This window comes from Pan paniscus, chromosome 3, assembly GCF_029289425.2.
Source record: "Pan paniscus chromosome 3, NHGRI_mPanPan1-v2.0_pri, whole genome shotgun sequence".
Lineage (NCBI taxonomy): Eukaryota > Metazoa > Chordata > Mammalia > Primates > Hominidae > Pan > Pan paniscus.
The window spans coordinates 3,784,784-3,797,518 of NC_073252.2; the positions used below are offsets into that span (position 1 = coordinate 3,784,784).

At 63.7% G+C, this 12,735-nt stretch overlaps 1 protein-coding gene across 1 annotated transcript; it reads left to right on the forward strand.

The window, feature by feature from the left end:
- The first annotated feature begins 726 nt into the window (after positions 1-726).
- Positions 727-8,255, forward strand: HGFAC (HGF activator). The gene is made up of 14 exons (XM_057302025.2): positions 727-910; positions 1,524-1,704; positions 1,842-1,938; positions 2,134-2,213; positions 2,832-2,954; positions 3,104-3,235; positions 3,416-3,526; positions 3,612-3,786; positions 4,058-4,143; positions 4,877-5,129; positions 6,327-6,466; positions 6,730-6,870; positions 6,963-7,111; positions 8,073-8,255. Exons 1-14 carry the CDS (start codon positions 794-796, stop codon positions 8,253-8,255), a joined length of 1,968 nt encoding a protein of 655 aa, XP_057158008.2. The 5' UTR covers positions 727-793.
- Positions 8,256-12,735: the final 4,480 nt, after the last annotated feature.

Genomic DNA, 12,735 nt, shown 5'->3' on the forward strand with positions numbered 1-12,735 from the left:
CACAGACTTGGCCTGTACCATCCAGGCGGCGGTGGGGAGCTGGGGTTGGAAAGGCTTCTTGGAGTGGACTCCTGCGTCTGTCTGGGAGACGGGGAGGAAGGGACACTCTGAACATCACCAGGGGCTGCTGGGGGGCCCTGGCCACCCCCAGAGTCAGAACAGGCAGGTGGGGCAGGATCTCAGGTCATCCTGTGCTACACTCAGCCATTGCGTGGCCCCTCTCCTCCCTGTGCCTGGCCTTTTGGCCAGCCCTGGGGCCACCGAGAGGAGGCAGCACCGAACCCTCCAGGAGCCCCCAGTGCTGCCGTCTGTGGGACAGGGACAATCCCATCCCCACTGCTACTGTCTGTGCTGTGCTGGGCACAGAGCTGGACACCTCCAAGGCTCAGCGCCTGTAGTGGCTCTCATCATGGACAATTCACAGGCAGATGGTGGCCAGCTCTGTGGCCTGCAGGGACTGGGAGCGGCGCCAGACCATCTAAGCCCCAACCTATCTGCATTATCCTGGAAGACTTCCTGGAGGAGACTTCTAAGCTGAGGCCCAAGGACCATGTCAGGTCTAGGACTAGGACCAGTGCAGGCCGAGGCCAGAGAGACAGCTGGGCTTCCAGGTAGGGTCAAAGTGAGGTGGGCAGCAGGTGTGGGGGCCAGGGGACTCGGGGACTTCCTCTCCGGCTGGGCCCGCCTGGCGTGGGAGGCAGCCAGGGTTAATCATTTCCACGAAGCCTTGACCCCACCTGCCTTGGCCGCTCTGCTCCCGCCTCCCACTGCCCCTCAGGCCAGCTCAGGAGCCATGGGGCGCTGGGCCTGGGTCCCCAGCCCCTGCCCCCCACCGGGGCTGGGCCCCTTCCTCCTCCTCCTCCTGCTGCTGCTGCTGCTGCCACGGGGGTTCCAGCCCCAGCCTGGCGGGGTGAGCACTGACCTTGTCGCAGTGCGACCAGAGGTTCCCAGTGGCTACTTGGGGTCCTTGGGAGGAGGCCAGAGGGAGGGTCGCTGCAGAGCGTGGGGATTTGAGGGGGCGGGGGTCCGGGCAGGGGGCTTACGTTGAAAGCTGGCCCTCACAGGGCAGGTGGGTGCTGGACTGGCCTTGGAGGCTGGGGCCTGGGCTCACGGAGCCCCACCTGGGGGCTGTCATCCCTGTGCGGCCTGGCCTGGGCCCCTATGGGTCTGGGGGCTGCCCCCTCTCTCTGGACCTCTGTTGGGTCTGGATGCGTGAGGTTGGGGGAACCTCCCAGGGCCTCCTAGCTGCTCCCATCACCAAAAACTGACGTCAGGGTTTAAGCTTGGTGGGTAGCAGTGCCTGGGCCTGGGCAGTGACCCTGAGCAGGTGTTAACTAGGGGCCGAGGGCGGGGAAGGTGTCAGGGCCTGGCTGAGGCCTCAGGAATGTCGTGTGTCCTCCTGGAACCTGCTCCGAGATCTGGGGGCCCCAGTATGGAAACAGGCTCAGGGCTATGACCTCCTGCCCGGCAGGACCTGAGTGTGAGGGTCTGTCCCACACTGACACCCTTTCTGCTCCTCCTAGAACCGTACGGAGTCCCCAGAACCTAATGCCACAGTGACCCCTGCGATCCCCACTATCCTGGTGACCTCTGTGACCTCTGAGACACCAGCAACAAGTGCTCCAGAGGCAGAGGGACCCCAAAGTGGGGGACTCCCGCCCCCACCCAGGGCAGTTCCCTCGAGCAGTAGCCCCCAGGCCCAAGGTGGGTCAGGTGGGCCTGGGAGGAGGTGTCGTGCTTCACCTTAGGGCTGGGTGGGAGGAGCATGGCTGCGGCTGGAGGTCCTGAGGAGCTCGGGTGCCCCTCGAGGGAGCCCTGACCCTGCCACCCCCTCCCCACAGCACTCACCGAGGACGGGAGGCCCTGCAGGTTCCCCTTCCGCTACGGGGGCCGCATGCTGCACGCCTGCACTTCGGAGGGCAGTGCACACAGGAAGTGGTGGGTCCGGGCAGCCGGGGCACCCGAGCTGGGGTCACCTGCCCCACGCTGCCTGCTTTTCTGGGAGCCGGGCACACAGTAGGCGCTCACCACGCAGCAGGCGGACCCAGTGAACCCAGAGACCCTCCAGGGTGGTGGGGTGGGGTGGGGGGCCTCTGCCTGGGACCCCCATGCACGCAGGTGTCGCCCCCCCAGGTGTGCCACAACTCACAACTACGACCGGGACAGGGCCTGGGGCTACTGTGTGGAGGCCACCCCGCCTCCAGGGGGCCCAGGTGGGTGCTGGGTTGGGTAGCCTGGGGCGGGCAGGGGGCACTGGGCCAGGCCAGAAGGGCCAAGGGGAGGATGGGGCGGACCCGGGCAGGGGTCCTGGCTGGAGGGGAGCAGAAGAGGAGCCCTGGGATTAACCCCGCTGGGTGCCACTTAGGGCCAGAGCCTCTCCCAGGCGGGACCTGCGTCTCATGGTGGCTGCGCGGCCATCGCTGGGGCCAAGGCGCCGCCTGGTGGTGAGGCCGGGCCCTGCAGCCACACAGGCGTGCCCCAGGCAGGGGACACGTGGGCAGGGTCTGTGGGGTGCAGTGCCAGCCGCCCTGCTCACATGGGTCCTGGGACACATGGGAGGGGTCTGCTGCCTGTCAGTGTGGGTGTCAGGCTTCCAGGAAGCCACGTGCACAGCTGGGCCAGTGGCCCAGGTGTTGAGTGGGGGACGCTGGGAGGAAGGGGAGGTCTGTGCCCCTCCCAGGGACCTTGCACCCCGAGGGGCGTAGAGAGGGCCCCTTTGCTCTCAGAGCCCCTCACTGGGGCCTGATGGAGGCCATAGCAAGCAGAGAATGTCACAGAGGGACCCTGAGCCTCCCAGTCCGCCCCTCACATCCCCTCCCGCATGTCCCCAGCTGCCCTGGATCCCTGTGCCTCCGGCCCCTGCCTCAATGGAGGCTCCTGCTCCAATACCCAGGACCCCCAGTCCTATCACTGCAGCTGCCCCCGGGCCTTCACCGGCAAGGACTGCGGCACAGGTGAGCTGGGCCTCGGAGGTCCGCAGGGGTCCAGGGGCCGGAGCAAGTCCCCGGAGGATGGGAGAACAGGTGGCTCCCGAGTGCAGGGCAGGGGCCCCGCACGGGGACAGCAGGTGGCAGGGTGTGAGGGCTTACTGTGCACCCCTCAGAGAAATGCTTTGATGAGACCCGCTACGAGTACCTGGAGGGGGGCGACCGCTGGGCCCGCGTGCGCCAGGGCCACGTGGAACAGTGCGAGTGCTTGGGGGGCCGGACCTGGTGCGAAGGCACCCGACATACAGGTGCGCCATGGGGTGTGAGCCGTGCCACTGACCCCTGACGGGTGTCCCTGTCCACACCCGAGTGGGAGGAATGGCCTGAGGTCACCCAGAAACAAGGGACGAGGGGTGGACCCCGGCCCCGACTTCGCTGTCGTGGGGCACTGCGCGGCCCCTGGCCCAGCTCCTCGGCCCTGCCCCCAGCTTGTCTGAGCAGCCCTTGCCTGAACGGGGGCACCTGCTACCTGATCGTGGCCACCGGGACCACCGTGTGTGCCTGCCCACCAGGCTTCACTGGACGGCTCTGCAACATCGGTGAGTGCGTCAGCCCCCCGGGGTGCCCTGGGGCAATGCCGGGTGGACCCACCGTGGGCCGGCCTCACTGCCCCTCTGCCCGCAGAGCCTGATGAGCGCTGCTTCTTGGGGAACGGCACTGGGTACCGTGGCGTGGCCAGCACCTCAGCCTCGGGCCTCAGCTGCCTGGCCTGGAACTCCGATCTGCTCTACCAGGAGCTGCACGTGGACTCAGTGGGCGCCGCGGCCCTGCTGGGCCTGGGCCCCCATGCCTACTGCCGGTCAGCACCATGCCACTCCAGGCTGCCGCACGCGGGGCAGGCAGGATTTGTCCTGGGGAGAGGCCCCCCGGCTCCCTAGGACCCAGGCGGGGCCAGCTCCGTCCAGACAGGCCCCGGAACCTCTGCCTGGGAGGCTGCCCGAGGGAGGGCCACTCTCTTCCCACTGCTCCAGGTGTGGGGAACCGCCCTGCTGGGGGTTCCGATGCCCCCTCCCCATGCCCTCTTCGAGGGGCAGTGTGACTCCCTGCCAGCCCCCGCTTGTGCACCGCAGGAATCCGGACAATGACGAGAGGCCCTGGTGCTACGTGGTGAAGGACAGCGCGCTCTCCTGGGAGTACTGCCGCCTGGAGGCCTGCGGTGCGCGGCTGGCGGGGGGTGCTGCCTTGGGCCCCATCGAGGTCACAGCAGTTTTCCCCGTGATCCTCCTAGCCCCTCCGCACACCTGGCTACTGCATCTCTGACAAACGGGGAAACTGGAGCTCACGGGATCAGGCTGGTCCAAGGTCACGCAGTGGGTCGGTACTGGGGTCACAGTGGGGAAGCAGCCCGCTGCAGGGGGCTGGTCACCAGGCGACGGCCTCGGGGTGGCACCTGCCCAGCCTGGACCATGCCCAGGATGGCCCCAGAAGCCTTTCAGGGAGGTGCAGGGAGGACAGCGTGCAGGCTCCCCACAGGCACCCCTGGCATCAGACCCTGGGCGGGCAGGCCCCCCAGAGGCCACCTGCTTCCTGCCCTGGGGAGAGGCCCCCCGGCTCCCTAGGACCCCGGCGGGGCCAGCCCGGGGCTCTCATGCGGGGGTCTCTGACTGTGCTGGGGCTGGCTGTGGGGTTCCGGGCTGCTGAGGGGGCCACAGAGGCCTCCGTGTGTCCAGCCCCTCTGGCCCTCACAGAGCCTTGGGATTGGGCATCAAACCCCATTCTACAGATTTGGAAACTGAGGGCAGAGGTGGGCGGGCGCCAGGGCCTGAGCAGCGTGGACAGGGGGTCCGGCCATGGCCCTCTGCAGCGCCTCCTGCCGGGTAGGGCCTGTGTGTGGAAGGGGGCTGGCCCTGTGAACCCCAGGGGTGTGACCCGGTGACCTTTGCTCCCAGAATACCTCACCAGAGTCCAACTGTCAGCGGATCTCCTGGCGACCCTGCCTGAGCCAGCCTCCCCGGGGCGCCAGGCCTGCGGCAGGAGGCACAAGAAGAGGACGTTCCTGCGGCCACGTATCATCGGCGGCTCCTCCTCGCTGCCCGGCTCGCACCCCTGGCTGGCCGCCATCTACATCGGGGACGGCTTCTGCGCCGGGAGCCTGGTCCACACCTGCTGGGTGGTGTCGGCCGCCCACTGCTTCTCCCACAGGTGCACCTCCTCTGGGCCCCAGTCACCTGCCCTGAGGCCCCGCACACCATCCAGCATCACTATGCGCCTGTCCCCACCCGCTTGCGGACCCCATCCCGGTGCCTCTGCTGACCCCCTCCCGGGGTCCCCGGTAACCCTCTCTGACCCCTCTGGGTCTTGGGGCTCAGTCCTGAGCTGGGCACGCGTGGACACTCCAGAAACCCTGTCCCTATTGAGGGAGGCCAGGGGTCAGTGGCGTTTCCACAGAGGACCCAGCACCTGCGGAGGGTGCAGTGGGCCAGGTCCTGTCCTCCCCGCAGGCCCCGCCCCTCCCAGAGTCCTGGCTCTCAGTAGGGAGCCAGGGAGCACAGTGACAATGCGTCAGAGCCCTAGGAGCCCAAGCACAGCCAGGGAAACTGAGGCCCAGCCCACTCAGCCGGCTCCCCTCAGTGGGGGCGCACAGCCACCCAGGCCCACACTCTGGGAGGTGGGCCTCAAGTGGGGAGACCCTGAGACGGAGCAGCCTGGGCCAGACGCCCTTCCACCTTCGATGGGCACCCCAGTGATTAGGGGCAGGGGTCCGGCCAGCCGAGGGTCTGGCGGCCTTTCGAGGACCACAGCTCCCAGGGTGGGGTCCTGCGTGGCCCTGCAGAACTTGCAGCCGGCGGCTCCTGGGCCTGCAAATGGGGCCAGAGCCTTCCTCAGTGTGGAGAAATGGGGTTCCCCACATGGAGCCCAGGGCAGGAGGCCGAGGCAGGGTGGAGTGACCTCCACATAGCAGATGGGAGCCAGGCTCAGGGGCCCAGGCTCTGTGCCCAGCAGGAGTGAGGGCTGCATCTGGGGACCCCACAATGTGGATGGAAGCTGGGGCAGGGCCTGAGCAGGCCAGGTCTCCACCCACTCGGGTCGGCCTTGCAGCCGATCCTGCCTGGGCTTGGCCTGAGACTCCCCCCAGGGCTTGTGACCAGTGTTGTCAGGAGGGATGGCACCGCACTTCAGCTCCCATGCCTGGATCTGGGGGTGACTGGCAATAGCCCCTGCTTGGTGGTCCCTGTCTCCCCAGTATCAACAGCCCACACCCAGGCACCTGCTCAGACCCCTCCCCGGGACCAGGGTCCCACACCGTTGGCTTCCGTGGGCCTGACAGGGGGTGGGGAGAGGTGAGCCCGGTGGCCAGGGGAGGGCTGGGCCATGCAGCCTCCAGCCCCCCTTGCACAGCCCCCCCAGGGACAGTGTCTCCGTGGTGCTGGGCCAGCACTTCTTCAACCGCACAACGGACGTGACGCAGACCTTTGGCATCGAGAAGTACATCCCGTACACCCTGTACTCGGTGTTCAACCCCAGCGACCATGACCTCGGTGAGCTCCGGCGTGTCGTGGCCGCACTCTGGGCAGGTGGGCCCTGTGCTCCCCAGGCCAGGCCCAGACAGGGGCAGGAGCTGGGCAGACATGTGGTGCGGGGGAAGCTGGGGGCAGGGCAGGGAGGACAGGGCACCGCTCCCTTCTGGATCTCCCAGGCTGCCCCGTGGAACCCACTGGCTACCCTCCCTCCATCACGGGCCCCGACAGCCTCCCGTTCAGCCCGCACACCACAGGCTGACCCTGGCCACTCTTCTGATCAGTCCTGATCCGGCTGAAGAAGAAAGGGGACCGCTGTGCCACACGCTCGCAGTTCGTGCAGCCCATCTGCCTGCCCGAGCCCGGCAGCACCTTCCCTGCAGGACACAAGTGCCAGATTGCGGGCTGGGGCCACTTGGACGAGAGTGAGTTGGGAGGGGGGCGCCCAGGGCCCCTCCAGGGTGGACAGTGGCCAGCCACAGTGTGCGTGTCATGCTGAGGGCATCGTGTCCCACAGACGTGAGCGGCTACTCCAGCTCCCTGCGGGAGGCCCTGGTCCCCCTGGTCGCCGACCACAAGTGCAGCAGCCCTGAGGTCTACGGCGCCGACATCAGCCCCAACATGCTCTGTGCCGGCTACTTCGACTGCAAGTCCGACGCCTGCCAGGTGAGCTGGTGCCTGCCCCACCAGGACCCGACTGGTGGGGGCTCAGCTGGTCCTGAGTCTCCCAGATGCTTGCCCCTGGGGAGCCCAGAGCCTGGCGGCACCCCAACCTGGCAGGGCCAGCCAGGGACCCCTGGGCAGGGAGCACACTTACTGTCGGTGGCCAGCACCCCAGGGCCACCCAGAGCCCTGCCGGAAGGGCATCCTCCTCACACAGAAGGGGAGACCCAGGCTCTGAGAGGGGCCTGGGGTCCCACAGAGCCCGGACAGTTCCCGGCTGTCCAGCCCAAGGCAGTGCTTTCCGTGTGACACTAGGCACCAAAGGCCCCTTTGCCCCGAGTTCTCTCAAGCCAGCTCTTCAACCTTCAATAAGTTCTTCAACCTTCAATAAGCCCAACAGCCCAACCACGTCCTGGGCTCTGCAGGCCTGTGTGCTCAGGCGGCACGGCAACCCTGGCATGCGACAGCTCTCTTATGCCCCATTTTATAGCTGGGGAGACTGAGCCCCAGGCAGTCAATTCACTCTTCCAAGGCCACAAAGCCCAGGAGTGGTAGAGCGGGTAGGGCTTGTCACTGGGCCTCGATAGGGGAAGTCAGGATGGTTTCCCGGAGGAGGGAGTGTTTGCACTGGTCCTGAGTGATGCGTAGGAGTTTTCCAGGGAGTGAAGGAGTCATTTCAGGAGGTGCTGGGACACAGGGTGGCTGTGTGGTCCACACAGGGTTCATGCTGGTGGGGAGAGAGGGGACCGTGGCTTCAGGAAGGGGAATAACGTGGTTGGATGCCCTGGCCCAGCCAGTGCTGCCCCCAGGGAATGAGACACCTTTTCATGAGCTTCAGGAGAGTGGATCAGCTCCCTTGCTCAGAAATGCCTTTGTCCTCTGTCCCCAAGCTGCCACTTGGGGGAGAGGGGGGTCCCTGAACCAGGCCCCTGGGAGGGTGGCTCTGACCAGCGTCTCTGCCCAGGGGGACTCAGGGGGGCCCCTGGCCTGCGAGAAGAACGGCGTGGCTTACCTCTACGGCATCATCAGCTGGGGTGACGGCTGCGGGCGGCTCCACAAGCCGGGGGTCTACACCCGCGTGGCCAACTATGTGGACTGGATCAATGACCGGATACGGCCTCCTAGGCGGCTTGTGGCTCCCTCCTGACCCTCCAGCGGGACACCCTGGTTCCCACCATTCCCTGCCTTGCTGACAATAAAGATATTTCCAAGAACCCGGCCCACGCTGCCCGGCCCCTGCCTGCGGCCCCGCCTTCCCCTCCAGGCCATGACTGGGGCCCAGGTCTATGTGCAGCAGGCCTCAGGCTGCCGTTCTGGAGCCCACACAGTCCTCAGTGGAGACGGAGCCTGTGGCCCCACAGCGGGGTCTGGCCCCACGGCCCAGAGAGTTGTCAGGGGATGAGGTCTGGGCCTCTCCAGGCCCCAGCAGAGTCCAGCCCCCTCCCAGGCCAGCCCCGGGCCGGGGCTCAGCACCTGGGTTGTCTCAGGGCAGGAAGTGGAAATCAAGTCCAGGCCCCCAGGCGTGGAGGGGTCAGATCCGCGTGGTGCATGGAGTATTGAACCTGAAGAAGAAAGAGCGGCCCCATGGGAACACCCGCAGGCCGTCGTTGGTCTTCCAGATGGCAGCCCACCTGCCTGAGCCTGGGCTGCACTTCCCGGGAGGGAGGAGGCCACAGGCTGCCTCTGTGGGGGCTGAGGGAGGGAGGGGCCTACGTGCTAGATGGGGCCCAGTTAGAGGGTCACTGCTGGGCAGGCAGAGGCCGTACCCTCCCTCCAGCCAGGGAGGACAGGAGACAGGGGGAGGTGGGGCCAGAGGGCAGAGAGGGCGGGAGTGTGGCTGGTGGGGGGCAGGCCTCCTCCCTGCTTCGAGGCACCCAGGACCTTCTCTCCTGCGCCCCACCTCCTTCCTGGCGTCCTGGTCTCGGGGAGGCAGTGGTTTGCAGTTACAGCTGTTCCCTTTTGTCAGGAGCCCCTTCCCCAGCAGATTGGCGCCGCCCCAGGCTGCACAGGAGGCTGGGAGGGCAGGAAACGGGGCATTGGGGCCACACAGTTACCGCCCCAAGCAAAGCTGGGTTCTGAGCAAAGAGGGAAGAGAGACATGGCCAGGCCCTTCTCCCCACGGCCCCTGCTGCCGTGCATGGGCCTTAGAGCCTTCGAGCTCACGGAACGAACTTGCCACTGAAGACCCCTGCCCCCGCCACAGTGTTGGTGCAGCCTGGGCAGTGGCTGGGGGACTGAGTCTGGCACCTGTGCCCCAGGATCCTGAGAGTGGAGCCGCTCTTCCTCCTGAGTGTGGGGGCCTCCAGCAGCTGGTTCTGGGGCTCTGAACCGCATGGCTTCAGCCCCACTTCACCCACATCCGATGTGAGCCGTCCCTGACCCTTCCCCCATGAGCGGTGAGCATTTTCACATGCTTCCTCGGCCTCTGTTGAGATAAATGTACACATTTTCCCTTTGGCTTCACTAACATGATGACTTCCATGATAGGTTTCCTTCCTTCCTCCCTCCCTCCCTCCCTTCTTCCTTCCTTCCTGCCTCCCTCCCTCCCTTCTTCCTTCCTTCCTTCCTGCCTCCCTCCCTCCCTTCTTCCTTCCTTCCTTCCTCCCTCCCTCCCTCCCTTCCTTCCTTCCTCCCTCCCTCCCTCCCTTCCTTCCTCCCTCCCTCCCTCCCTTCCTTCCTCCCTCCCTCCCTTCCTTCCTCCCTCCCTCCCTCCCTTCCTCCCTCCCTCCCTCCCTCCCTCCCTCCCTCCCTCCCTCCCTCCCTTCCTCCCTCCCTCCCTCCCTCCCTTCCTTCCTCCCTCCCTCCCTCCCTTCCTCCCTCCCTCCCTCCCTCCCTTCCTCCCTCCCTCCCTCCCTCCCTTCCTTCCTCCCTCCCTTCCTTCCTCCCTCCCTCCCTCCCTTCCTCCCTCCCTCCCTCCCTTCCTCCCTCCCTCCCTTCCTTCCTCCCTCCCTCCCTTCCTTCCTCCCTCCCTCCCTCCCTTCCTTCCTCCCTCCCTCCCTCCCTTCCTTCCTCCCTCCCTCCCTTCCTCCCTTCCTCCCTCCCTCCCTCCCTCCCTTCCTTCCTCCCTCCCTCCCTTCCTTCCTCCCTCCCTCCCTCCCTCCCTTCCTTCCTGCCTCCCTCCCTCCCTCCCTTCCTTCCTCCCTCCCTCCCTCCCTTCCTCCCTCCCTTCCTTCCTGCCTCCCTCCCTCCCTCCCTCCCTTCCTCCCTCCCTCCCTCCCTCCCTCCCTTCCTCCCTTCCTCCCTCCCTTCCTTCCTGCCTCCCTCCCTCCCTCCCTCCCTTCCTCCCTCCCTCCCTCCCTCCCTCCCTTCCTTCCTTCCTCCCTCCCTCCCTCCCTTCCTTCCTTCCTCCCTCCCTCCCTTCCTTCCTCCCTCCCTCCCTCCCTCCCTTCCTTCCTGCCTCCCTCCCTCCCTCCCTTCCTTCCTTCCTCCCTCCCTCCCTTCCTCCCTCCCTCCCTTCCTTCCTGCCTCCCTCCCTCCCTTCCTTCCTTCCTCCCTCCCTCCCTCCCTTCCTTCCTTCCTCCCTCCCTCCCTCCCTTCCTTCCTTCCTCCCTCCCTCCCTTCCTCCCTCCCTCCCTTCCTTCCTGCCTCCCTCCCTCCCTCCCTTCGTTCCTCCCTCCCTCCCTTCCTTCCTTCCTCCCTCCCTCCCTTCCTTCCTCCCTCCCTCCCTTCCTGCCTCCCTCCCTCCCTTCTTCCTTCTTTCCTTCCTTTTCTTCCTTTCTTTCTTCTTCTTTCTCTCTCTCTTTTTCTCTTTCTTTTTTCTTTTTTCTTCTTCTTTCTTTCTTCTTTCTCTCTCTCTCTCTCTTTCTTTCTTTTCTTCATTTTTTTTCTTTCTTTCTGAGACAGGGTCTCGCTCTGCCACCCAGCCTGGAGTGCAGTGGCGCGATCTTGGCTTACCACAACCTCTGCCTGCCAGGCTCAGGTGATTCTTCTGCCTCATCCTCCCGAGTAGCTGGGATTACAGGTGCCTGCCACCACGCCTGGCTAATTTTTGTATTTTTAGTAGAGATGGGGTTTCACCACATTGCCCAGGCTGGTCTTGAACTCCTGACTTCAAATGATCCGCCCAACTCGGCCACCCAAAGTGCTGGGATTACAGGCGTGAGTCACTGCGCCCGGCACATGATAGGTTTTCTAACTCAGGTTGGCCTTGTATTCCTGGAGTGGACGGTATTGAGCTGAAGCGCGAGCTGGGGTCTTCCCTTTGCCCCTCCCACTTGTGCCCTGCTTGTTCTCGTCGTGCTCTGCCGCGGGAGGCTGGCCTCTCTGGTCTGCAATGGGCTGTGCACTCTCTTGTTTCTTGTTGGGCTATTGGGAGATCAGAGGCAGGGGAGAGAGACTGGGCATGTATTTTCCTGGCTCCCTTTCTTTGGGGTCAGTCACCTCAGTGTTTCAGGTGGAATTATGTCCTTCTAGAATTCATATGATGGCTGGGCGCAGTGGCTCACACCTGTCATCCCAGCACTTTGGGAGGCCCAGGTGGGAATTCAAGACCAGCCTGGGCAACAGGATGAAACCCAGTCTCTACAAAAAAATTAGCCGGGCATGGTGGCATGCACCTGTAGTCTCAGCTACTCAGGAGGCTGAAGGGGAAGGATCACCTGAGCACAGGATGTGGAGGTTGCAGTGAGCCATGATCACGCCACTGCACTCCAGCCTGGGTACAGAGCAGGATCCTGTTTTAATAAATTAATTAATTCATATGTTGAAGTCCTAACCCCTAATAGCCCAGCATGTGACTGTATTTGGAGATAGAATGTTTAAAAAGGCAATCAAGTTCAAATTAGGTTATTAGGATGGGCACTAACTCAATATGACTGGTGTCCTAATGAGAAGAGAAAATTTGGACTATCCACCTGAAATAATCAAAAGGATCAGAATCCAGTTTAAAAGAGCATATGCAGGCACGAAGCTGAAAATAGCCACTCGGGACACACAGACTCCAGAGTATTAGAGCCAGTACCCCAAAGCCAAAAAGTGAAGGTCTTGCTTATACGGGCAGAAAATAGACAAATTGAACAGGGTTACAGTGCTTCCCATGCAAGGCTGGTTTATGAGTCACAGCAATTTGATTAATCACAGCTTGTTTTCTTTTCCTTTTCCAATTTGAAAGTCTATTGAACGTTCTGTCTTAGACAACGTGGTGGCCAGTGAGGTCTCTGTGTAAGAGAAGTCAGAGGGGAGCAAATCTACAGTGAAGATCAACATGAAGAGGGAAGGGGTCTTCCCTGGTGTCCTGTAGTCTTTTATAACATTTTACAGAACAATGTAGGTAAAGAAAAAGCGAATCTATAATCAGAGGAACAAAGGTTACAGCTGCCTAAGCTACAGCTGACCGTCATACGCAACTCAGGTCCTATAATCATGTTCCTTGAAGATGCAAAATAATTTAAAGTTCCAACAACTTTGGTTTTGAATGGCTTCTTTTTACAGGACGCAGACATGTACAGTAGGAAGGCGATGGGAGACACCTGGAGAGAAGATGGCCATCCACAAACCAGGGCCAGAGGCCTAGAGCAGGTGCCCCCTGCTGGACTCCAAGGGAGCCAAGCCTGCTGCCCCCTGGGTTTTGGACTTCTGGCTTCCAGAACTGCAAGGTGATAAGCTTCTCTTGTCGAAGGCACCCAGTC

Coding starts and splice junctions, on each gene's coding strand:
- HGFAC (XM_057302025.2), top strand. CDS start 794: ATGGGGCGCTGGGCCTGGGTCCCCAGCCCCTGCCCCCCACCGGGGCTG. Junction 1,939..2,133: donor GGCAGTGCACACAGGAAGTG/GTGGGTCCGGGC, acceptor TCGCCCCCCCAG/GTGTGCCACAACTCACAACT. Junction 2,955..3,103: donor CGGCAAGGACTGCGGCACAG/GTGAGCTGGGCC, acceptor TGCACCCCTCAG/AGAAATGCTTTGATGAGACC.